Here is a 23,814-nt window from a genome sequence, read left to right as displayed (position 1 = left end):
TGACTGTCAAGTCTTTAATGGCAGGGGCAGTGTTAGACATCCTAGCATCATTCATTAACACCTGGCATAATCTCTTATGGTAAATCTGTAATAATAAATACTTCAATGATTTAGAGATGAGGCTTTAAAGGTTAGATACTCCTGAGAAAGGTAAAGGGTATCTAAAATTCATCTACAAAATACGAAAGAGGTAATGGTAGATCCCAGAATATTACTGCTGGAAGGAGCCTTCCAGATTTAGTCCAACCTCAGGTAAGGAAACGGGCCTAGAGAGATGAAGAGACATTTCGCTCACTCCCAGGAATAAGGCTGCTTCTTCGCAGACGTGGGCAAGCACCCCGAGAAGGGAGGGAAACAGGGTGGACCGACAGCTGGACGGCCCGGGAACTGGAGTAGAAAGCAAAAGGGCGCTCAGGGGCCGGGGGTGTCTGGGCCAGGAGGGTCGAATGCCCAGGGCACTGCACCCCGGAGCTGCCGCTCTTGCAAGGAAAAGCTCTGGGTGCGTATGCGGCTTGTCACCTCCTGGGTGCGCAGGGTGAGTCCGAAAATGTCTTCGTGATAGCGTTGCTGATCCTGCGGGAAGGAGGGCCCAGGCTCGGAACCAGTCATAAATCCCAGCGGGACTCCGGCCGGCCTGGGGCCCCTGCTCAGGCCCCGCCCCCGCGCGAGTGGTCCACCTGGATCCCGCCCCCGCTCGGGCCCCGCCCCTCGGGCCCCGCCCCCTGCTCAGGCCCCGCCTCCGCGCGTGGTCCCCCTGGATTCTGCCCCCGCTCGGGCCCCGCCCCCTCGCACCCGCAGCACGCCGATGACATCGCCGGCCTCGTCCAGCTCCATGTTGCCCTCAGTCGCCAGGATGCGCTGCACGGTCTGCAGGACGCTGGTCGCCATGGTGACATCGCCGCAGACGAACATGTGGCCCCGCTCGAGGCACAGCACGCGGTGCACCTCGGCAGCCAGCTCAGTCCGGAGGAGGTCCTGCACGTAAGTCTGAGAGAGGCGGGGTTAGGGGCGGTGGAGCCCAGGACGGTGCTGGGGGTGAAAAGTACCGGGAGAGGTGGAGCCAAACTCGGGGCGGGTCTTGGGTGCGGGGTGGGTGAGCCAAAGGGGGCTCTAGGCTTGAGGGTGCGGTCCGTGTGAGGTCGGGGTCTGTGCTCTCACGGGTGGGAGCTGAGGGGCTGGGCGAAGGGGCTGGGTTCCTTGTCTGAGCTCATGTCGGTCCTTGGTTTGTCCCTCTCGCCCTGTCTTCATTCAGGTTACCCCTGAGTCCTCCGAGTCCGCACCTTGGGGCTGTCGGGTTCCCGGGAGAAGGCGGTGAGAACACGGCCAAACACCCCGCGCTGCTGGGCGTCTTGCACCTCCTCACGGTAGAGGTGGTCAAGCTGGGAGCATCGGCAGCCAAACACCAAGGTCATGGGGGCGGGCTGCAACCCTGTAAACAGCACTGCGGCTCGCGAGCGCTCCCTTCTGGGGGTGCAGCCCCAGCTACACCTGCCGCACCAGCTACTTGCGCCCAGGGCTGCCAACCCACCTCTTTCAGGCCAGAACAATCATTGAGGCTGCTTGGCCTCTAGAAGAATGCAGGATGTCTTCACAAAGACCCTGCCTTATCCCTGATTTACAGAAAGGTAAACCGTGGCCCAAAGAAGATTGGTGACATGCCTCAGGTGGAATGGCCAGTGGCAGAGCTGTGCTAGAACTCGGGGCTTCTGGCTCGTAATTCCACGCCCTCTCCCCCCTCCTTTTTTTTTTTTTTTTAACATTAGAGTCCTGGAACTCTCTCCAGCCCATTCCCACCTTCGACCCTGCATTCTCTCACCTTTAGCTCCCACGCTCTAAACCTTTTTCTCAGTGACAACCCCTGTCTCTTGATGTACACCCTACCTCGGGCATCTCAAGTCCAACTTAACACCTTCCTTAGGTCTTGGGCACACCTAGGTAAGCTCTAGCAGAGTCTAGAATCCACCTGGCCATTTCTTTTGTCTTCTAGTCCCAGCCCTGTACCTTCCAGACTTCGATTCCCCTTTGTTCTTAATCATTTCAATAGCCACTGTGTGTCAGGGCCCATGTTTCTAGGCATGCACCCTCGCTTTGGTGTAATAAGCTTCACGTTTGTGGCCCCGGGTTGCTGCCCCCCTTTTCATAGCTGGTTCCTGCATTCTAACCCCACTGCCTTGCCCCTAGATTGTGATATTCCCTTGGCCCCCAGCCTCACCTTTGCTTTCAATGTCGTTCAGTCTCTCCTGCCAGAATCCCCGGAAGGGGGCAATGCCTGTGCCAGGTCCCACAAGGATGCAGGGCAAGCTGGGATCAGGCGGCAGTCGGAAGGAGGGAGCCCTGGTTGGAGAGACCTTCTATCAGGCCCCCTTGGGTTATCCTCCTTCCCTGTTCTCAGTAGCCGTGGGGTTAACCCAAGAAGGGAGAGCTCAGCTTCCAATGGTAAATGAGTTAATGTTGTAAAAGTGCTTAGAACAGCACTTGGCTCATACTAAGCACTGTGCAGGTGTTTGTCAAAATAACTGTACTTGCAGGCAGGAACGCCTTGGATCTGTGGTTTCCAGAGATTGGGCCAAAGGAAATGTAGTTCAAATTTGGATGGAAGGATATTTTGATGTCTTAGGTTAGGAGATTTAGAAACTACGAAGAAGGGGAGAACAGAGTTCTCGTTCATAATGGGTCCACTGAGGGTGCTTATTTTAACTAATAGGCTTTATATTGGCATTTGGTTTGTATTCAGTAGGTTGGTACACTGTAGGTGTAATTTAGACTCATGGAGGTTTGGACCACCAGGTCTAGTTGGCACCATCCTGGGAACTCTTCTTTGTCCCCCCAGGATTTCAGTTTCCTAGGTACTGGTTGGAGCAAGACTTCTGAAGTAGTACAAGGCAAGGGCATCCTGAAATCCCTCACTTTCTTTGAGTCTTCAATGATACAGTGGCCAAAGATGGCCTCTACCCTAATCCCTTCTCCCTGGATAAAGTGGGGACTTGGGAACCACAGTCCCCAAGTGCCGTGCCTCCCATCAGGCTGACTCTGAGGACACAGAAATGATGTTTTCAAAAATCAGCAGGGTCTGCTGGTTAATCCCAGCTCTGTCTCTGTGGGAGGTGTAGTTTCAGAGCAAAAAAAAAAAAAAAAACGCAAATTAGTGAGTCCAAATTAGTGAGAGGGCCCAGATCACCTGGCGGCCCAGGCAGAGTTCTGAAATGAACTAGCCAGATACCCTATCCTTGCCATGTTAAGCAGGTCCTCCCTGCTGCCAGTAATACTCCCAGCAAAGTTACCACCCACCCTGTGCAGCCCCACCACTGACGTCTCTATTTGTCCCCAGCCACCTGGGGCTCTTCTCCAGCTCCTACTTGGACAGACAGACATACTCTGTCTTCTTGCTGCTCCTTCCCTCCTCTCCTTCCCCACTCTGCCCCAGCAGTGCCCCGTTACCCTCTGATGAAGCAGGGCACGGAGTCTCCAGCCTTGAGTTGGCTCAGCCACGTGGAACAGACTCCATAGTGCAGTGGGCCCAGGCCATCTATGGGGTTGGGAAGGTGAGAGGGCCAGTGAGGGGCCACTCCCAAGTCACTGCCATGGCTCTGGCCCTGCCCCTCTTCCCCCGCCTCACCCTGGGTCCGGTATGCCAGGACAGCTACTGTGAGGTGGATCTCTCCTGGGTGGGCACTGGGTGCTGAGCTGACTGAGTAGTACCGTGGCTGGAGCAGAGGCAGCTGGGTGAGGAGCAGGGGAGCAGGCAATGCCACTGACGGAAACTGCTCCAGCACTTCCAGTAGCGTGGGGCAGCGGAACCACTTCCACTCCTCATAGCGCCTGGGGTCCTGCGGGGGCAGGGTGAAGTGGGCTTAGAACCCTGTAGCCCTTCCTATTGACCTCCCTGCCTGACCCCTCCCAGCTAATTCTCAATAGGGCTTCTTCTCAGTTCAGGCCAACAAATGCTTGTTGAGCACATTCTCTATGCCAGGCTCTTTAAGACCTTGAGAAAGAGGAATTAATAATACTCAAGCTGGGTCTTGAAGTGTCAGCCCAAGTTAGCCAGGTAGAGATAGTCAAGGGCGAGGTTTGCCTGGTTGCTTCCTCCCACTGTGTCCCCCTCCCCTCCAGCTAGTCTGCCTCTCTGGCCCCACCCCCACTGGGGTGACCCCCCCCCCAAACCTGGCTGAGGGTCTCCAGCTCCTGCTGTTCGCTGGGCTCTTCAGCGAGAGTGCTGAGCAGTCGAAGGAGTCGAGGGCTGGGTGGGGATGTGATGTCCAGGAAGTAGGTCAGAGCCTGGCGCAGTGTGCACGGGGGCAGTCTGGGGTCCCGTACCCAGCTGGGGGGTGGGCCACCTGGGGGGTGCACAGGGGAGCTCTGAGGGAGGGGCCAAGCCAGAACTGGATTGTCTGGCAGAGGACCGTGTCTTGGGGAGTAAATGGAACTGACTATGGCTGTGTGGCGTTTGTCGGAGAACTTGTTCTGAACAGTGGCAGATGGTGGGCCTGTCTGGGCAGCCTTGGTGTGTTTACTTGGGGGCATTGGGTTGGCTGTGCTCTTCTGCTCCTAGCCCACTCATCTTATCTTAACCCCAGGCCCTGGTGAAGCAGGGGTGGACCAAATGCCAGCTACAGAGCAGGCTACGCTACCAGGGGCACCTTGGAGAGGAGTCCAGAGGTGAGACATAGGCTTTTGGATGTGTGTGTGTGTACAGGTGGGCTAAAAGTGGGGGTTCTAAGAAGGAAAGTGGGCCGGCCTGGTTGGAGGTAGACAGTGCCAGCTCTGTACCAAAGTGGTGCAGCCCTCTGCCAGCTCTGGAGCCTGGGGGGCCCTGGGACCAGAGGGAGGCAGCTGGGATAGGCCAGATGCACACTGCTGTGGCTGTATGGTGCCCCTCACTAGGGCTGCCCCTCACCAGGACTGCCCTTCTCTAGCTGCTCCACTGCAATGGGCTCAGAGGGCGGCGGTGGGTCCTCCACACGGCTCAGCAGCGCCTCCACCAGGCCAGGCCGGTTGGGTGGGCAGACACCGACATGGTCCCCAGGCTGGTACTGCAGCCCCTGCTGCTCTGCAGTGTCTAGGCGCACCAGGATGGTGGCCCGGCTGGGGGTAGGAGCGGGGCACGTTATAGGGGGCAGGTGGGCATGTGGGGGAAGGATGATGGGGCTGGGGCAGATGGGGAGGGTGGGGTAAGCAGTCTTCCTCACGTAGACTTGCTGCTTTGCAGATTTTCCACTGAGAGGACTGTAGCTTGGAACATTTTCCGCCTGTGTACGTGGATCAGGCCTGGGGTGGGGCAGAGGGCAGAGGAGACAGACTGAGTCAGGGAGCCTGGCACCTTGAGTGAGATGGTCCAGAATTCTAGGGACTCTAGAGGTCAAGGTAAGTCAGGCCTCACCTGGCAGCAGCTGGAGGTCCTTGGCCTGGGCACTCAGCCGGTATCTCTGGCGCTTCCAGCTCCATTTGGGACTGAATATGTCCCGGGCAGCAGCCTTGGCATCTTCCCCCACACAGAAAGTCTCACAGGAGGCCTGAGGTTGTTGAAGTCAGGGAGTTGTTGGTGAGGGCTCAGGACTTCCTGCCATCAGGCAGCAGCCCGAGCAAGGAGGACTCAAGTTGGCTTTCTAGTGTCCCCCTTCCATCCTGGTGGGGCTGCAGGGGTGGAGGTACCCGGAAGGGTGCATAGGACCATGGGATCAGCAGCCCCAGGGGCAGGAGGGAAGCTGAGATAAACCTGAGGCCAAGGCCACACTGAGGATGGGCCCTTGCACTTCAGCTCTTTCACGGGCCACAGGGCCCAAGAGCCACAGCTATTCTTTCATGCATATCTGTTCTCGTCACACCCATAAGTTACTTATCTGGTTGGTGTTGATTGTGTCCCCCCTCCCCCTGCCCCAGGCCCTGGAACGCAGGGCTTGTCCCGTAACAACACTTGGCGAATGGGTCTGTGTCTTCCCATCTGCTGTTCAAATTCTAATTCCTGTACTTGCATTTTGCATGCCCAGTGTCCCCATCCTCAAGCCTCCTTGGCTGGTTGTGAAGATGAAATAAGGTGCTTTATATAAAGCCCTTAGCACAAATAGTAAGTGCTCCTGGAATGGGACACAGAGTTCCGGGTGGTGGCGGAGGCTCTGGCAGGTCTGTCCTCCCCTGCACTGAGCCCAGGGACTGGTGTGGGGCCCGTGGAGCAGGGTCCCTGGGAAGGTCCATATCCCATTTTTTTCTGGTCAAGCACAAGCTCCCCAGGATGGGCCACTCCCTCTGCTCTCTACCCGTATCACCAAACTGGTTCATTTTCCTTTTTTTTGGTGAAGTCTTATATCTCTTCCTTCCTTGGCCCCCTCCCTTCCTTCCTACTCCCACTGCTACCACCCTTGTTAGCGCAGTCTTCCTGCCTTTAAAGCAGTGTTCCTAACACGTCGTGTTGTGCTCATTCCTTGTCCCTCTCTACAACTTCCAGTGGTTCGTCTTTCTCCAAATGCTTTAGTCTCTATTTCAATTTCCCCTTCCCCCCCAGTCTGGTCCTATCTGTTTCTCCAGCTTGACCTTCTCCACAGCAGACCCTCTGCCTCCACTGGGCAGGCCCCTGCATCCCCAAGTCCTCAAGGGCCCTCCTCCTCGACATCAGTCCTGACCTGGAGGGCTGGCACTGATCCAGCCCAGGACAGTGTCAGGACGGGGAGCGTGGGCTCCAAGAACAATCCTCAGACCAGGCATAGCTGCCCCCTGAGGAACCCCAGGATTGAAAAGTCACAGCCACTCTGTCTCCCTCCTCCCCAGACCCAGGACCACCCCTCCAGTCCAGGCCCTACCCAAGCATGGCAGGCTTGTTGACAGGCTGTGCTTGGCAACCTGTATGACTTTCTGTAGCTTTTGTGCTGGCCTTGGTTTCAGACCCCGCCTCTGTCTGACCCACTTGATTGTGTCCCTCTCCCTTCGTCCTGTCCCTGTCCTGCACTCCTTCCTTTGTGTGCCCACTGAGGGACCCAGCCTTGCCTGACCTGGGCTCCCATCTGCCTGCACCCTCTCTGCACTCCCATTGTTAGAACCCTGCTGTCCACCACTTGGACTGGGCTGACTACAGTGGCAAAACGAGGGTGGATTTTGGAAGGAGCAGGAAGGGACCAGATAGCCAAACAGAATCAGGGCAGCAGTAAGGTCTCCAGACTCAATATTGCAGGTCCCATCAGTAAGGCACAGGGATCCAGGTAGCAGTGAGGGTGTCCCAGGTTGGAGTCACAGTTGGGTCTGGAGGGGTGAACTGGGGTCAGATGTCAAAGACAGGTCCCAGGGCTCACCTGAAAGGCGGCCTGGGCCCAGCTACGGAAGGCTTCCTCCTGGCCGCACAACTCATCCCCCTGGCCCAGCTGCAGCAGCCGCTCTCCACCCAGCTCTTCCAACCGCGTGTCCACTGCGCGCGCGAAAGCGCAGAAGTGGGGATATGCCCGGGAGCCCAGCCCGAACACACAGAACCTGGAGGGCACGGAGCTGTCACGAGGGCCCAACCAGACCCCAACCCACATTTTCCCAGGAGCCTGCCCTCCCAGCACTTCCCCTGAGAGGTAAACCTGAGGGTGCCCAGCGCCCCCGCACTGTCCGTGTTACTGGACTCCTTCCTCTTCCGCCGCCAGGAGGCGACCAGGGGGTCTGAGCAGGAGACACTGTTGAAGCGCATTTTGTAGCTCCTGGCAAGAGAGGACAAAGATGGGTGTCCCAGGGAACTAAAGAAGAGCCTGGGCTGGGGACATGGTTGTCAGGCTCTGTGTCTGAGTGGGAAAGGCACTGCCTTTGGCCTGGCTCTGCTCTCTCCAGAGCTGGGTTGGGACTGGGGTTGAGGGCCAGCATCCCAGGGGGGCTCTGAGCCTCTGGGCCTGTTCTGGTTCCCTTTGTCTCTGAAAGAGACCTCAGGACCACCTGCTTCTTAGAGTCCTGGGGACTGGATGGGCAGCTCACAAGGAGGGGAGGAGGGAGGAGCACCTCCTGAGCCTTGACTTGGCAGGCGTCCTCATAGCTCTCCTCCAGCCTGTTGGGAAGATGGCCTGAGGCACAGGAAGAGCACCTCAGACCCACTTTCCTCTTGTGTCTCAACACATTTCACTGTTCCTTAGCCCCCCAAAACTCCCATCCCCTCTCACTTGTGCTGTTCTGGCCGAGGGGAGCTGTTGTAGGGGCTGGTCATTTCCATCAGGGCGGCTGCAAAGCTCTGTGTGAAGGAAGTGTATGTCAGCGTACATGCTATTGACAGGTACTTAAGTTTCTAGACCTTTTTCATTGTCCTTACATACATGTTTGTATTTACGGGCTGTTCTGTTTAAAGTAAAAATGGGACCACACTACACTTAACCTGCTAGTTATAAATAACCTGTTGTGGACTTCCTTCCTGTTCAATACACTAAGGTTTACCTCATTTTCTTTAATGGCTTCTTGTTGTTGTTATGGAAACCCTGGTGGTGTAGTGGTTAAGTTCTACAGCTGCTAACCAAAAGATCAGCAGTTCAAATCTACCAGGTGCTCCTTGGAAACTCTATGGGGCAGTTCTACCCTGTCTTATAGCGTAGCTATGATTCGAAATTGCCTCTACGGCAGTGGGTTTTTGGTTTGGTTGTTGTTAGGTGCTGTCAGGTTAGTCCCTCACTCATGGTGACCGCACGTGTTACAGAGTAACTGCTCCATAGGGTCTTCTAGGTATCTCGGCTGTAACCTTAGGGAAGCGGGTTGCCAGGACTTTTCTTCTGTGGAGCTGCTGGGTAGGTTTGAACTGCCAACTTTTCAGTTAGCAGCTGAGGACAAACTACTGGTGCCACCCAGACTCCTTCGTGGCTTCATGGTATCCATCATTTGAATGTACCATGACTTATAAAACTTCACTCTGACGGAAGGACATCTGGTAGCCTCCGAATAAAGCTGAATTACACACTCCTGTAAAACCCTGGGTGGCATAGTGGTTAAGTGGGTCGGCAGTTTGAATCCACCAGGCGCTCCTTGGAAACTCTGTGGGGCAGTTCTACTCCGTCCTATAGGGTCGCTATGAGTCAGAATCGACTTGACAGACAGCACGGGTTGGGGGTGGGGGGGGTGGGGGGGTGGGGGGGTATATAGCCTTGGTTCCCGTTTTGCATATTTCAGTAGGGTAGCACTTAGAAGTGGAATTGCTGGTCAGAGGATTTAAAAAGTTGCTGAAATAGGTTGTCCTGTGAAAGGACTGCTTCAGGTGATGTGCCCACCACAGGGTAGGGGATGCTTTCCCCCTGCTGTGTCAGCACAGGGTGCTACCCGTCTTCAGCATCCCGGCCAGTTTGACAGGCGGAAAATAATTCTCCACTTCGTGTGCTGCCCCGTCACTGGTGGCGGTGACTGCTTTTACAGGGGCTGTGCCGCGCCTGTGCTCTGGCTGGAGGATGCGGAGTGATCCAGGGATTGGTGAAGCAGATACAGTTGTCTTACGTGCTGCCGGGGACACAACTTAGAACCATATCAAACAGACCTTCACATAGAAAGTGAAAACAAACTCTAGAAGGAACTAAAAAAAAAAAAAAAAAAAAAACTAGCTCCTGAATATTCATGGTAGTTGTATTTGGGGTGGTTCTGTAGGCTCACCGTAACTTCTACATACTACTTTTAGTTTTTGAATGTTTTGTTGAAATGTACCATACATACAAAAAAAAAATCTTAAATGTACACCTTTATGAATTTTCAAAAACTGAACATACCTGTGTAATCAGCATCAAGAAACATTACCAGTTCCCTGGAAGACCCCCTGGGCCCTCACTAGTCATTAGCATACAACCCCACACCCCCCTTCAGGGGTACCCAGCCTGTCTCCTGCTTTCTAACACCATGTGTTAGTTCTGCCTGTTTCTGAACTTCATACGAAAGCAGTCGTATAGCACATAGTCTTTTGTGTTTGGTGGCTCTCACTTTACATTGTTTGAGATTCATCTGTGTTGTTGTGTCTGGTTGTGATTTGTTCATCCTCATTGCTGTATAGTATTCAAATATACCACAATTCATTTATCCAGTCTACTGTTGATGGTTGTTTGAGCTGTTCCAGTTTAGGGGTATTATGAACAATGCTGCTGTAAATATTTTTGTTTGTGTCTTTAGTGAATATACCCATTTTCTGTGGGATATATGGTTTTGGTCCATTAAAAAAAAATTGAGGCAAAATTTACATACATTGAAATGCACAGATCTTAAGGGCGCAGCTCGCTCAGCTTGGCTGTTCAGCAGCTTTATAAAAAAAGTTAAACGTGCACATCTACCCTAATGATCCAGAAATTCCACTGCTAGGTATTTATCCCAGAGAAATGAAAACATAAGTTCACAAAAGCCGCGCACAAGAATGTTCATAACAACTTTACTCATACTAGCCAGAAACTAGAAACAGCCCACGTGTCATAGGAGTGTGAATAAACACCTGGATATATTCCTAGGGTGAATTCTACTCAGCAATAGACTGGCACGAACTACTGTGACAATATGGATGACTCTCAACAACATTATGCAGAGTGAAAGGAGCCAGACTTACTGTCTGCTTCCATTTGAATGGTGAACTAATGATCTATGGCGGCCGATATCTGAACCGTGGTTGCTTTTGGTAGGAGGGGATTGACTGGGAAGGGGTTTGACTTGGAGAATTGAGAAGAAAACTTTTTAGGTGATGGAAATGCTCTATATTCAGATAGGGGTGTGGGTTACTTGGATACTACTTTTATACTAAAAAAAGCTAATAATGATTTTATTTTCCTTTAAAAGGCAGATCAGAATGAGAGCTGAAGGGGATAGTAAGCAAGTAGGAGAAGGCTTAAATCAGAATTGAGGCAATTTTAGTGTGCTCGAGGAGCTACTTAGGGATTTAACAACTGGAGCTGGAACAGGTAAGAAGAACCAGAGGGTGTATAGCTTGGGGCAGCCCAGAGACATAGATGCTTGGAAGATAATGCTAGGGCATGCAATGGCCCTGGTCTAGTGTTTTGTTTTTTTTTTTTTTGTCTTTTAAGATTTGTTCTGGTGAAATTGAAGTCATCTAATCTATAATCTATGTTGGCATCTAAATAGTGCTCTTCTCTTTTGTTAAAGAAAAAGCTGAAATGCTGAATTAAACAGAGTATTTCTGTCTTTCTGGTTGTGACTTATGAAGGCCACCAAGTCCCAGTGGAACTTCCATGTTCCCACTCTGGGGGGCTCTCATGGCATCTTCACTTTTCGCTGTGGGGTACTCCTGCCTAGCCACACCAGTTTTGAGTTGCCCAGTGTCCCCTTTCCTGCCCGGCCTCACCTCGCCATTCTCAGGTGGATCACCGTTCCCAAATGTGCTGGTCACCACCACCACCAGTGTCTCGTGCTCGAGGGACACCACGTCATACTCATCCATGCACAGGACCTGGGTTGGGGGTGGGGGTGAGGAGAGGGATGCTGCCCTGGTCCTTCTTACTCGCCCCTCCCTGGCAGGGCAGAGTCAGGCCTCCTGGATCCCTAGGCCTCCTTGAGGGCCCTGAGTTGCGACCCCCTCCTCCAAAACCTATCCCCAGGGCTTCTCAGAAGGTGTGGACAGGTCCCTGTCCCTGGTCTCCCCAGACCCCTGCCCTTCTGGGCTCAGCCTACCCGGGGATCGAAAGCCTTCCGGAAGAGCCTCCCAAGCTGCTGTGCGTAGCTCTGGGCCCGGCCAGTCTCAGAGCCATACAGGATTGTCGCCTTCACTCGCTTAGCCATCACAGTGCCCATGAGCGAGGCAGAGATCTTCACTGCACTGAGGGCAAGGGTGGGGTGAGGGAATCCCCAGGGCCATGGAGACAGGGCCACCCCTGGGCAGGGGACCATCAAGGCCACTGAGGCTGGGGTCTGGACCCGGTCTCAGTAAGGTCTTGGGAGTATGGAGGGGTATGCCTCCCCAGACCCTGCTTTGGGGCTGGGCCCTGGGGTAGGGGGCAATGCTACTAGGGTACTTACTTAGCCACTTCCTTAAAGGTCTTCTTCCTGGTGATGCCTGTACCCTTGGCTGCACTTCCCTTCCAGGGATCTGGCTGCAAGGAAGTGACGGGTGGGCCAGAGGTAAATAAATAGAAAGTTAGAGGCCCCGAGCGAGCACCGCTTAGTTGGAGCTGGTCCCAGTGGGCAGGAGCCAGTTGGGGTGGGTACCTGATAGTGGAAGGCAGGGGACAGGAAATAGTTGACCATCTCCTGATGGAAGACAGGTGTGAGGCTGCCCGAGATGGGGGGTACGATCCATGCCCAGTCAGCAGGGCACCCTCCCCTCGCCTTCTGCTCATTTTCCAGGTGCTTCATGAAGGAGGCTGTGGCGGCGTGGTGGTCCACAATGGTCACTTTGGCTAGCTGGAGTGGGGAGGGAGGGAGAAGACAGGCTTAGACACAGCCCGCATACCCCACCCTTCCTACCGCCACCATGGCTGTCACGCCAAACCACACAGTATCACCCCCACATACACAGCCATGTGCAAAGTTCAGTTTGCAACAGCACCTCCAACCTCCAGTGTCTGTATTCCCTGTCCCCAAACCAAAATACCCTAAACTCTTGAGACTCCGTGGAAGCGTTCAGCAGGCACTAGTTTCCTCAAGTCACAGCGCCCAGCATGCACTAGATCCTGGTTTTGGGGCTCCCAGAACCCAGCGGGTCCCATAAACACAGTACCCAGTGTGCTCTGCGGTAGAGCATCCCTGCGAAGCATCATGGCCCAGCCTGCTGTGGCAGGCAGAGTGAGGCCCCCATGTTGCAGTACCACCGGGGCCAGTGTGCCCATGGCTCCCTAGGTGCAATGAGAGCCTTCTACAAGCCTCTAGCCCTCCCCAGTTTTTAAGTGCCCACCTCTCTTCCACCCCCAGCCCGCTTGCCCTCCTGGCTTGTCCAGCCTGTGCACCTGGAAACTGTGCAGCACAGCCAAGTTAATTTCCACAGCTGCCTTATCTTTCCACAGGGACGAGGTGGTCCGTGTGTCCAGGTCCATGCAGACAGCCACATCCTGGGATAGGGGGTGCGCATGGGATTGGTAGGGAGAGAGGCAATGGGGAGTGGCAGAAAGCATTCCTGTCTCAGACTTGTGGGGTGGAAGGGGTGAGGATGGGTGGCCATTGGGAGACCTGTCTAGTTTGGGGTTGTTGGTTCAGAGCAGGGAGGGGCCTTGGGCGAGTCACTTCTCAGCCCAGGGCTTTAATTTCTCACCTTTAAAATGGGTCTTAACATTTTTTGGGGCCAAGCTCCCCTTTGAGAATCTGATGGAAGCTATAGATCCTACTCCCAGAAAAATAAATACATGCACGCACACAAATGTGCAACACATGCTAACACATGCATGTATGTGCAGACACACACACACTTTTGCCCAGTTCCATGGCTCTCATCCTCAGTTCTGGTTCGGGAGGCAGCTGTTACCTGACCCTCTCTCAGATCCTGCCCCGGGATGGGGAGAGATGCTGGTCCTGCCCTCTCCTCACACCCACTGGCCCTCACCTCTAGAATGTTGTAGCGGTGGGGATCACACAGGTTCCGAGTGCCAATCTCAGTGCTCATGTACCAGCCGCTGAAAGGAGCTGCAGTGAACTCCAGACCCCCGATTTCCAGCAGCATGTTGGACACTGCTGGGAGGGCATACCACCGCAGGCCCAGTGCTGCGAACCACTCCAACCTGGGGCCATTGGGAACTTGGGTCAGTCCTAGGGGGAGCCCACCTGCTGGGCCACCCCCTGCCAGCCCTCTCCTTCTCCAGACCCAGTCCCTCAGTGCTCACGTGGGGTGCTCCAGGGGCACCTCAAGGACCAGTTCAGGGGGCAAAGGGAAGACCTCTGGGGGCTCATCTGGGGCCTGGAGCAGCAGGGGCAGCACGTCAAATCGGCCGTTTCCTGGGGTCCAGCCATGCTGGATGCAGAGCTGCGGTGGGGAGTGGGGCAGGGCAGAGAGGATCCCCTCACTGTGTCTCCTCACCCTTGCCTCAGTGAGGGCACCCCATCTAGTTTGCTCATGCCTCTTCCATGCCTCAGCCCAGGACCCTCGTTCTCCGCCCTGGGGACTCCCTCGTCAGCTGCTCTCTGCACCCACCTCGGTGATCTCCACGTTGGCAGGGTCCCCCAGCACAGAGCCATCCTGCTGTCTGTAGCCTGCATAGCGCACCAGCTGGCTGTTCCAGATTCGGAAATCACTGCGGCCAGGGGCACGTTGGGGGAACACGGTGATGGCAGAGCTGTGGAGAGGAGAGTGGGTCAGAGGCCTCCTCCACCGCCCTGGGGGTGGGAGGCTGGGCCGGGGGGAGGGCGGCTGCTCACCGAAGGTTACCCCGGTTGGTGCCATACTTGATGTGGTTGCAGATGTAGGTGAACATCTCCTGCGCAGAGCTACAGTCCCGCGCATCAAATACCTGAGCCAGTCCGAGGAGGGGAGGAACATGTGGTCATGAGCACCAGAACCAGGGGAAAAGGCAGACGTGGAGTTCTGGGGGAGGGCCTCCTGGTTGCCCTCACAGGCTGTGGGATTCACTTACAGAGAGCATGGCTCTTCTCTGGGAAGCCTCCCTGACCACTGGCCCCTTCCCGCCCTGCCCCAGCCTGGCCTGCTCCTTGTCTCTTTCCCAAGGCACGTGTTTCCCTGGCCCTGCAGGGACTGGATTGGCACCTGGTGTGAGGAGGCACCTGGTTACTGCTGACTTGGCCCCTAATGGGGAGGTGTCCATTGCCCGAGGTGCTCAGCATAGGCAGCTGACCCCACCCAGCTGCTGCTGAAGGGGATGGGACAGCGTAAGGTGGCCTCGACGGCTTCTACCAGTCCTGACATCCTGATGCTGCGAGAAGCATCTGAGTGGAGGCCCCAAGAGGGGGCTGGGACACCCCACTCTGCCTGAGGGAGGAGGAGATTTACACTAGTAACGTGTGGGGAGGCAGTGGCTGGCTGGGGGCTGAGGGAGGGACACAGGCTTGAGGAGTCAAAGGTGACAGGAAGCTTTGAACCATTTAAAAGTTTCCTCAAGTGTCAGATGGGATTGTCATTTTATTTAGACTCCTTTGGGATTCTCTGAGCACATGGCTTTATTCCAGATTCTTTGGTGGCCAGTGACAAGCAGGCCAAAGTCATGAAATTGATTCTCCTGTGGGTTAGCTGGCTGTGGCCAGAGGCTGTTCCAGTGGCCCAGGCTAGCGCTGTGTCGTGGAGCAGTGTGCTGGGTGTGAGGGGATGGCTACACAGGTGAGGCCCAAATGGAAGAGGAAGCTGGACCCTTTTTCAGGACAGGGTCCCTGTTCCTGTGAATGAGTTCAGACTACTCACTGCCACAGACCCACCAGCCCAGTGGCCACCCTGCTTAATAACCAGGTGTTAGCTAGTGACTGAGGGCTCACCAGGGGATATCGAAGATGGGGCCTGAGGCTGGCCCCCTGACCCTTCCAGTCTCTGAGGGAATGGGCAGGAATCTCCCCCACTGCTTGGACCTATCAGAGAAGTCTCAGGAGCTGCCCCCACCCTTCCTCGCCTTTTGGGCCCTGGCCCTGTCCTGGGTCTGCTCCAGCCAGCCACACCTGCAGCTTCCCCCACTGGATGCGGCCCACGCATCGGGGGGCATTGCGCCAGGCCTGCTTGGCCCCGAACACCAGCTCGCTCTCCCGAAGCTGGTAGGTGCCTGTGGCTGCCACCTCGTCTTCTACCTCCTGAAGACGCTGCTCGTGGGCCTGGGAGCCGCTCCTGCGGGAGAAGGAAGTCGTGTGGGGGTGGTGGGGGGTAGTCAGGATTGGGGGACAGTAGGACTGGGCATAGGGAAGGGGATCCCGAGGTTTCTGGGGCCTCAGCAGGCTCTTAGGAGGTTCTCACCTCTTGATGGAGCTGTAGTACTGGTGGATGAAGTCCCGGGCCTGACTCAGAAGCCTCTCAGGGGGTGCAGGGTGCGGGGAGGGCCGGCTCTGCAGTTTCCGCGGATATACAAGGGAGCCCAGGCAGTGTCTTGGGGTGCAGGGTCCATCCTGAGTTGGAGTGGGGTGGGAGTGGCGGGGGTGCAGGGAGCACAGGTCAGGGTGCTGGGGTCTGGGATGGGGCCTGGAGGCAGAGGTTTGGGTTCAGGGAGGTGTGGGCTCAGGGTTGGGGTGAGATTGGAAACAGGGGTGCAGCTGGGCTGGGTCAGGCAGGACTTGGGCAAGGGCTGGAGGTTTGAGCCACAAACCCATTGCCTGTTGCTGTCGAGTCAATTCCGACTCATATCAACCCAACAGGACATAGAACTGCCCCATAGGGTTTCCAAGGAGTCACAAAATCCGCCTGTAATTGGGGGCTTATCATGCTGCCTGTCCCTCAGCCCTTGTGGTTCTTACTTTGTCTCTTCTCTTTAGAGGCAGGGGCTGATTCAGGGAACATCCTGCTCAGGCTCAGGGCTGAGACGGGCCTCAGTAGTCCTCAGTCCGGCAATGGGGGATGGGGAGGGAGGCGGGGGGTGGAGCTTTACCCAGGGGGCCCGGACCTTACCTGCTGTGCCTGGGCACTCAGGGTATCATAGGTGATGCTCCCCACTTCCCAGTTCTTCACACGAGGGAACTTGGGTCCCTCTGGAGGCCGGGCTAGTGGGGGGCTGTTGGGAGCCAGGGATGGGGTCATGGGGGAGGAGCTTGTTCCCTTTGGCCTCCCCAGCTGTGCCCTGGTGACCCCCTCCCTCAGCAGTAATAATCCCAAGACTGCTGCCTGCCCTGTGCCTCCTCCCATATCCTCCAGCCAGCCCTCACAACGACCTCGCCTTGTGAGGGAGGCTTTTACAGGTGATTTCAGGGGTCTTGCCAGAGATCACGGAAGGGTAGAGCACATTCTCCTACGCGGGCCTCTCCGACTCCTGCGCCTGGTCTCCAGGTGCCCAGTCAGGCCCTGGGATCCTGGCCTCTGGCTGGGTCCTGGCCAGCTACCGCTGTGCAAGGGCCCCCAAAGTCTTGGTGAGGACTTCCTCAAGGGGGCCAAACCCAAGGGAGGCAGCAGCAGAGATTCCTCAGCCCAGATCTCTGCTCCCCTCTCACAGCCCTCCTGACAGCAGTGGATCGTGTGAAGGGAAGCCTTGAGGCCTTATCACTTCCTCTCAGAGCTACCAGCTGCGGGGAGCAGGAGAGCGGGGGAGGAAGGGAGGGACTCAGGCATGGGTAAGCATGTTTGCGAGGCCCTTAGGCTCTTCCCTATGTGGGCCCTCGGCTGTGGGGCCGCCTGCAGCCCCTGCCTGGTCTCCCACCTTGCCCATTCTCTCTTCACGACCTCTGTCCTAGGGAGGACCCTTCCAGGGGCTGGGGCTGGAGGGTCAGGTGAGCAGATGTCACCTGGAGGAGGGGTCTGGAGAAGAGGAAGGAGCCTCCCGGCTCTCCCCTCAGCCCCCACCTATGGCCCTCAGGGCTCTCCTCTCTTTTCCTTTCGGGCATGAGGCTCCTGGCCCAATTCGCTCCCCCTTAGTGAGACCCCACCCCAGCTACTTTCTCCTCCTCTTAAGTAACAGTTGCTGCTGTTTGTTGAAGGCTTTCTGTGAGCTGAAGACTGACGATGACCTTGTGGAGTAAGCACTGCCATATCCCTGTTTTATATAAACTGTGGCTCAGAGAGGTTAAGTAACTTGCTCAAAGTCAAATAGCTCTTGGTGGCAGAGTAAGCTTCCAACCCTGGCCTGATGCTGTAGCTGGCATATTTCACCCACTTTTGTCTGTCCCTCACAGCTCCGACTCTGTTCTCTGTTGGATCCTTCCTCTGTCTCCTTGGCTGTCCTGTTCGGTTGTGTCCATACCCTTTTGGGTTGCCGACCTTGTGTCCATACCCTTTTGGGTTGCCGACCTGCCCCTCCCGCCTGGGCTGCAACCTTCAGCCTTCCCAGTCCCAGGCTTTGATCTCCCGCCCTCTGCCCCACCTGCTCCAAGCAGCTGTGGCCCTCACCTGTGGTCAGGCGCAGGTAGGGGCACTGGTGCTGGTGCCCAGCTGGGCTCAGAGGCTGGGGAGGCTGGGCCCTGCTTGCCGCACAGCCCAAGGCCCAGCCCCAGCCCCAGCCCGCAGGGAGGCCTAGGCTCCTGGCCCACACTCTTCAAGTTGCCCATGTCAGCTGCTCTTCAGCTCTGCTGCTTTCAGCAGAGCCCTGGCCTTTTCCTTAGGAAGCAGGGAGGGGGCTGGGGGCAGTGGGAGTGGGTTGTCCGGTGCTGGCCCTCGCCCCGCCCCTGTCTCATACACAATGGGACAGGAACCAGCCTGGTTGGGAGGCTGTACAGCCATGGCCCCATGCCCGCCCTCACACAGGGTGGGGGACTGGATGCCTGGGTTCTGCTGTGAGGACTACAGCTGATAAGTGAGTGCCCAGGTGTCTGGAGGAGCCCCTGTGGGAGGAATAGCAAGGTGGGGCTACCCCAGGTCAAAGAGGCCCTTCTGTGGTGGCAGGCCAGGAGGGGAGGCCTCATATTCACCCCTCGCCAGCCTTTGCCTGAAGGCCAGACAGAAGCTGGGCACATGTCAGGCGCAGGGAACCAGGGATCCAGACTCCTAGTGACCACAGGGTCCTCTAGGGCCACCCTTGGCTCTGTCTTTCACCGCTCCTTCCTACATCTAAGTGCTCCTGGATCCCCACCTCTGGGTCCTCTTGGATTTTTGAGGATTCTAGCCCAGCTAGATGCAGTGACCCTTTGTCCTTGAGTCTGGCATTGGGGTATCCCATCCCCTCCCAGCCCCAGTTTCCTGGAACCCCATCCCCCCCTTCCCTCTTCCTCCCTGACTCAAATGGGGGACACAAAAGAGCAGGAAGCTGCCATCCAGGGCCTCCACCCCCACCCGTCATGCAGTGACGCATGCTTCCCAGGGGGCGGTAGGTCAGCAGAGAGACCCAGCAATAAGGGCTGGGCAGGAACTGCCCACTGAGGGAGGCCTTGGCACCCTGGAAAGAGTGTGGGGGATAGTGGACTACAATTCCCAGAATGCAGATGCTGCACACCAGTACTCTTTAGGCACCTCCAGCAGTAGTGCATGCTGGGGTTTGTAGTTTTGGAGAAAGGCCATGCCCTGGGGCCCATTTGGAGAGCGGGAATTCCAGAACACTTAATTGTGCTCATGTGTTAAGCCTCGTGGATTTGAGACCTCAGAGACTAAGAGAGACTGCAAGAATGAAACGGAAATCAAGAGACTAGGATAGGCAGAAAATGGGAGAGGCAGACAGGCAGACAAACAAACGTGGATTTGTCTTGGCGGGACTTCTCTGAACAGCATTGGAGGATAAAGGCGGGGGCTGGGGGCAGTCAGGCCAACCTGAGGGAACAGGCTGTGCTGTGAGCTCCGGGGTCACACCAAGAAGGCAAGCCTGCCAGCTCTGGGAGGGTGGAGGGACGGGGGCCTTGTAAATGTGGGCCTGAGCTCCTGGACAACGAGGTGCTTGCTGCACCCTTGGGGGTGCTTGGCATGGGGCGGGGCTGGGTAAGCGTGCAGACAGCAGGCCTGAGCCCAGAGCCCCCACCCACTGCCTCGCTTCTCCAGGCCAGCAGGAGGCAGGAAGCAGACAAGACCCTCTTTCACCACCACCTAAAATGCACATGACCAAGAACGGCTCCTTTTTCCACAGTTCAGTTCAGACAAGGTGATCTCTGCCTGTGTACCCCTCTGTCTGGGGAGTTGCCTCATGCTTTGGCTCTACCCTAACACCTTCAGCCTAAGGCTAAGGCCACTCCAACACACTTGCCTGGCTCTCGATTCCCAAGTACGCTGCCCATGCCCTTGGTTCTAGACAACTGGGCTTCTTCATGGTTTCCCAGGAAGGCCTAGTACTAGGAGCACCTCTTTCTCTGGTACTCCCCCTCCAGGAAAGATCTGCTGCAGAAGTGCAGTGAACTAACACCTCCAGGTGTGGGTCTCCCCATCTGTGCCTACATGGCGCTCCCCATACCACACGCTGAGGCTCTTCTTCCTTCCCTCTCTCCATCCACAGGGGTCAGAGAGGAAGCCTTCTCTGAGGGCTCTCCCCACCTGCTTATCTTTCACGGGCAATACCCCAACAAAGAAGAGATCCTTATTTGTGCTCATTCCAAAGAAAGGTGATCTAACAGAATGTGGAAATTGTCAAACAATATCATTAATATCACTTGCAAGTAAAATTTTGCGGAAGATAATTCAAAAGCACCTGTACATTGACAGGGAACTGCCAGAAATTCAAGCCAGTTTCGGAAGAGGACGGGAATCGAGGGATATCACTGCTGATGTCAGATGGATCTTGGCTGAAAGTAGGGAATACTAGAAAGATGTTTACCTGCTTTTTTATTGACTATGCAAAGGCATTCAACTGTGCGGATCATAACAAATTATGGATAACATTGCAAAGAATGGGAATTCCAGAACACTTAATTGTGCTCATGTGGAACTTTTACATAGACGAAGAGGCACCCATTCAAACAGAACAAGGGGATACTGCGTGGTTTAAAATCAGGAAAGGTATGCATCAGGTTGTATCCTTTCACCATACTTATTCATATGCTGAGAAAATAATCAAAGAAGCTGGACTATATGAAGAAGAACATGGCATCAGATTGAAGGGAGACTCACTGACAACCTACGATATGCAAATAACACAACCTTGCTTGCTGAAAGTGAAGAGGACTTGAAGCACTTACTGATGAAGGTCAAAGACTACACCTTTGGTATGGATTATACCTCAACATAAAGAAAACAAAAATCCTTGCAAGTGGACCAATAAGCAACATCATGATAAATGGGGAGAAGATTGAAGTTGTCAAAGATTTCATTTTACTTGGATCCACAATCACTGACCATGGAAGCAGCAGTCAAGGAACCAAATGGTGTATTGCATTGAGCCAATCAGCTGCAAAAGACCTCTTTAAAGTGTTAAAAAGTAAAGATGTCACTTTGAGGACTAAGGTGCACCAGACCCAAGCCATGGTATTTTCAGTCTCCTCATATGCATGTGAAAGCTGGACAATGAATAAGGGAGACAAAGATTGATGCCTTTGAATTATGGTGTTGGTGAAGAGCACTGAGTATACCATGGGCTGCCAGAAGAATGAAAAAGTCTGTCTTGGAAGAAGTACAGCCAGAGTGTTCCTTGGAAGCGAGGATGGTGAGACATCGTCTAGAGTACTTTGGACGTTATTATGAGGAACATAGTCCTTGGACAAGGACATCATGCCTGGCAAAGGAGAAGGTCAGTGAAAAAGAGGAAGACCCTTGATGAGATGGATTGACACAGTGGCTGCAACAATGGCCTCAAACATAACAACAACTGTGAGGATGGTGCAGGGCTGGGCAGTGTTCTGTTCTGTTGTACATGGGGTCACTATGAGTTGGAACCGCCTCAGCAGCACCTAACAACAACCCCAACAAACCTCGTATGCTTTCTGGAGGACCCAGCTGCACAGCGTGTTCCTTTCTGAGACCTTTCTAAATGGCCCTGCCTACCTTCCCCAGGCAGCCCTTTGTCACCCTGTCCCCAGGTCTGGAGTATCCTTTCCTCTGGTTCCTTGCTCTGTGGCTCCTCTCCCAAACGAAGCGTGCTGCCTGGAAGCCCCGATCACGCTCTGCACCCTTAGGGATGCTCTGTGGGGCCTGACAGTACCCTGCACTGAATAGGTGCTTCACAAACATTGGTGCATTTAGCTGCATATGTGGGCACCCCTGGGGGCCTGAAGCTAGGTACGGGAGGCAATGGGGAGGGGCCCCTGAGAAGAAGCCATCTGATGCCAGGTGGGTCTCTGTGGGCCACTGGGCTCAGGAGAAAGCATTCTCTGGTTGGAAGGGAAGTGGGAGTGCGGCCTGTACGGCAGCACGGAGGGCTGTGGGACACCCAGTGAAAACAGCAGGCCTGAACTGGTGTTTGATCTGGGGCTGAGGGAGCCATGGCACGGGTTCTAGGAGGAGCAGGGAAAAAGTCAAAGCAGACACAGGAAGTGTAGGGGACGGAAGCTTTCACAACAGGGAAATTTTCCTCCTCCCAATGTTGCTGGGGCTGTGGCCAGCATTGCCCCACGTGTCCTAAAGTCCGTCAAAATCATCTGTATCAAAACAGTGACATTTCTGAATGTCTTTGACTTTTCCATCTACAGTGCGGGGGTGTTTCCACGCCTTTAAGCCCCTCTTCCTGGTCTTGCTCTGGTACTACCCTCTGCCCGGTTCTCATTCTGGCCCTGCCTCTGCTCAGTTCTGGTGCTGGTGCTGCTCTCTGCCTGGTTCTGGTTCTGGCCCTGCCCTCTGCCTGGTTCTTATTCTGGCCCTTGTTTTACCCAGTTCTGGATCGGTCCTCTGCCTGGTTCTGGTCCTGCCCTCTGACCATTCTGGCTCTGGCCCTGCCTGGTTCTGGCCCTGCCTCTGTGTGGTTCTGGCCCTGCCCTTTGCGTGGTTCTGGCTCTGCCCTCTGCCCGGTTCTTGTTCTCTCCTTGCTGTCTGTCTGTCTTGGTCTTGGTGGCCACCCTGATAAGTTCCTTTTTTTTTTTTAAGTTTTTTTTAATTATAAAATAGATACAACATAATATTTGCCATTTTATACATTTTTAAGTGTACAATTCAGAATAAATTTACAATAAAAGTTTTTAAATAGCAAAAAAAATTTGTTACAGAAGACAGCTCTAAAACATTAACCTGATCAATATGTATGGTTACTCAATTTTCCATACCCCAAATTGGGACACATGATCTGACAATGGGCAGAGAATCTTTGAGATTATAACTATCCTAGAAAACCCAGTATCTACCACTCACTTCTGAAATGGGTCCCTTTCTTGATTCTTCTTTTTTTTTTTTTTTATCATGCTTTAGGCGAAAGTTTACAGCTCAAGTTAATTTTTCATTCAAAAATTTATACACACATTGTTTTGTGACATTGGTTGCAATCCCCACAATGTGACAGCACACTCCGCCTTTCTACCCCAAATTCCCTGTGTCCACTCCACCAGTTCCTTGCAGTTCCTGCCGTCTCATCCTGCTTTTGGACTGGAGCTGCCCATTTGGTCTTGTATATCTATGATTAAACTAAGAAGCACACTTTTCACGTGTATTATTTTTTTTTGTTTCCTGTTTTATCTTTGTCTGAAGAGTGGGTTTCAGGAATGGTTTCAGTTCTGGGTTAACAGTGAGTCCACGGGCCATAGTTTTGGGGGTTCCTCCAGTCTGTCAGACCATTAAGTCTAGTCTTTTTACATGAATTTGAGTTCCTTTCTACATTTTTTCCTGCTTTGTCTGGGATTCTCTGTTGTGTTCTGTCGGGGTGGTCATTAGTGGTATTCAGGCACCATCTAGTTCTTCTGGGCCTGCTAAGGTCTTAATGCTTATTTGTCTTAGTTGCTGACTGCTCTTAGTGGCTTTTGCATTTTGAAGAGCAACCATCAGCCTTTTGGTTAGCAGCCGAGCACTTTAACCACTGCACCGCTAGGGCTCCTTCAATTTCTGAAAAAAAACAAAATTTTCCAAGACCTACAAGGCTGAAGTTCTACTGACTGAAAATAATTTCACTTTAAAATTAGAGATTTTATTGGGAGCCTAGCCTCTCAGTCCTGATGAAGGACTGCGTTTTCTGCCCCTGGGAGGGCAGCCCATACCCCATCACCACCCTGATTGACCCCGGTCAGGGAGGTGAGACCCTCGCTGGCTGCTCCGGCTGCCTTTTGCCTCCCCACTCAGACCCAGCCACTGTGCAGGTTTTCCATGGGCACGCCCTGACTTTGGGGCTCCTCTTTTGGGAAGGGAAGGCCCTAGGCTCCCTTGAGTAGGTCTGTGGGGGCGGCGGAAGGTGGCGGGTGACGGGAGCGGAAGGCCCCGACTCTTTATAGCCCAACCCGGGGTAGTTCAGTGAGAGCTGGAAGTGCCCCACCCTCCCGACTATGAGCCACTTCCTTCCTGCCTGCTGGCAAGGACTGGGT

At 54.6% G+C, this 23,814-nt stretch overlaps 1 protein-coding gene across 2 annotated transcripts; it reads right to left on the bottom strand.

Annotated features, from left to right (window-relative positions):
* Nucleotides 1–37: 37 nt before the first annotated feature.
* NOS3 (nitric oxide synthase 3) lies at nucleotides 38–18,015 on the bottom strand. 2 transcript variants are annotated; one of them, XM_064275036.1, is made up of 26 exons: nucleotides 17,858–18,015; nucleotides 16,430–16,532; nucleotides 15,785–15,933; nucleotides 15,496–15,658; nucleotides 14,254–14,345; nucleotides 14,030–14,171; nucleotides 13,722–13,861; nucleotides 13,445–13,619; nucleotides 12,855–12,956; nucleotides 12,118–12,312; nucleotides 11,929–12,002; nucleotides 11,584–11,728; nucleotides 11,258–11,362; nucleotides 8,115–8,182; nucleotides 7,548–7,664; nucleotides 7,278–7,452; nucleotides 5,378–5,510; nucleotides 5,187–5,265; nucleotides 4,895–5,082; nucleotides 4,162–4,334; nucleotides 3,617–3,827; nucleotides 3,439–3,526; nucleotides 2,213–2,334; nucleotides 1,281–1,429; nucleotides 793–987; nucleotides 38–594 (listed from the first exon to the last, which is right to left on the bottom strand). In XM_064275036.1, exons 1-26 carry the CDS (start codon nucleotides 18,013–18,015, stop codon nucleotides 412–414), a joined length of 3,624 nt encoding a protein of 1,207 aa, XP_064131106.1. In that variant the 3' UTR covers nucleotides 38–411. The 2 variants fall into 2 exon arrangements, with proteins under 2 accessions (XP_064131106.1, XP_064131107.1); XM_064275037.1 differs by having other exon boundaries at nucleotides 38–573.
* Between the last annotated feature and the right edge of the window lie 5,799 nt (nucleotides 18,016–23,814).

This window comes from Loxodonta africana, chromosome 22, assembly GCF_030014295.1.
Source record: "Loxodonta africana isolate mLoxAfr1 chromosome 22, mLoxAfr1.hap2, whole genome shotgun sequence".
Classification (NCBI taxonomy): domain Eukaryota; kingdom Metazoa; phylum Chordata; class Mammalia; order Proboscidea; family Elephantidae; genus Loxodonta; species Loxodonta africana.
The sequence above is the reverse complement of the archived record's forward strand: the minus strand, read 5'-3'. Positions and strand labels throughout refer to the sequence as shown.

Coding starts and splice junctions, on each gene's coding strand:
- NOS3 (XM_064275036.1), bottom strand. CDS start 18,015: ATGGGCAACTTGAAGAGTGTGGGCCAGGAGCCTAGGCCTCCCTGCGGG. Junction 7,665..8,114: donor CCTCGGCCAGAACAGCACAA/GTGAGAGGGGAT, acceptor CTCTCTTGCCAG/GAGCTACAAAATGCGCTTCA. Junction 2,335..3,438: donor GTGCCCTGCTTCATCAGAGG/GTAACGGGGCAC, acceptor CTCTCCAACCAG/GGCTCCCTCCTTCCGACTGC.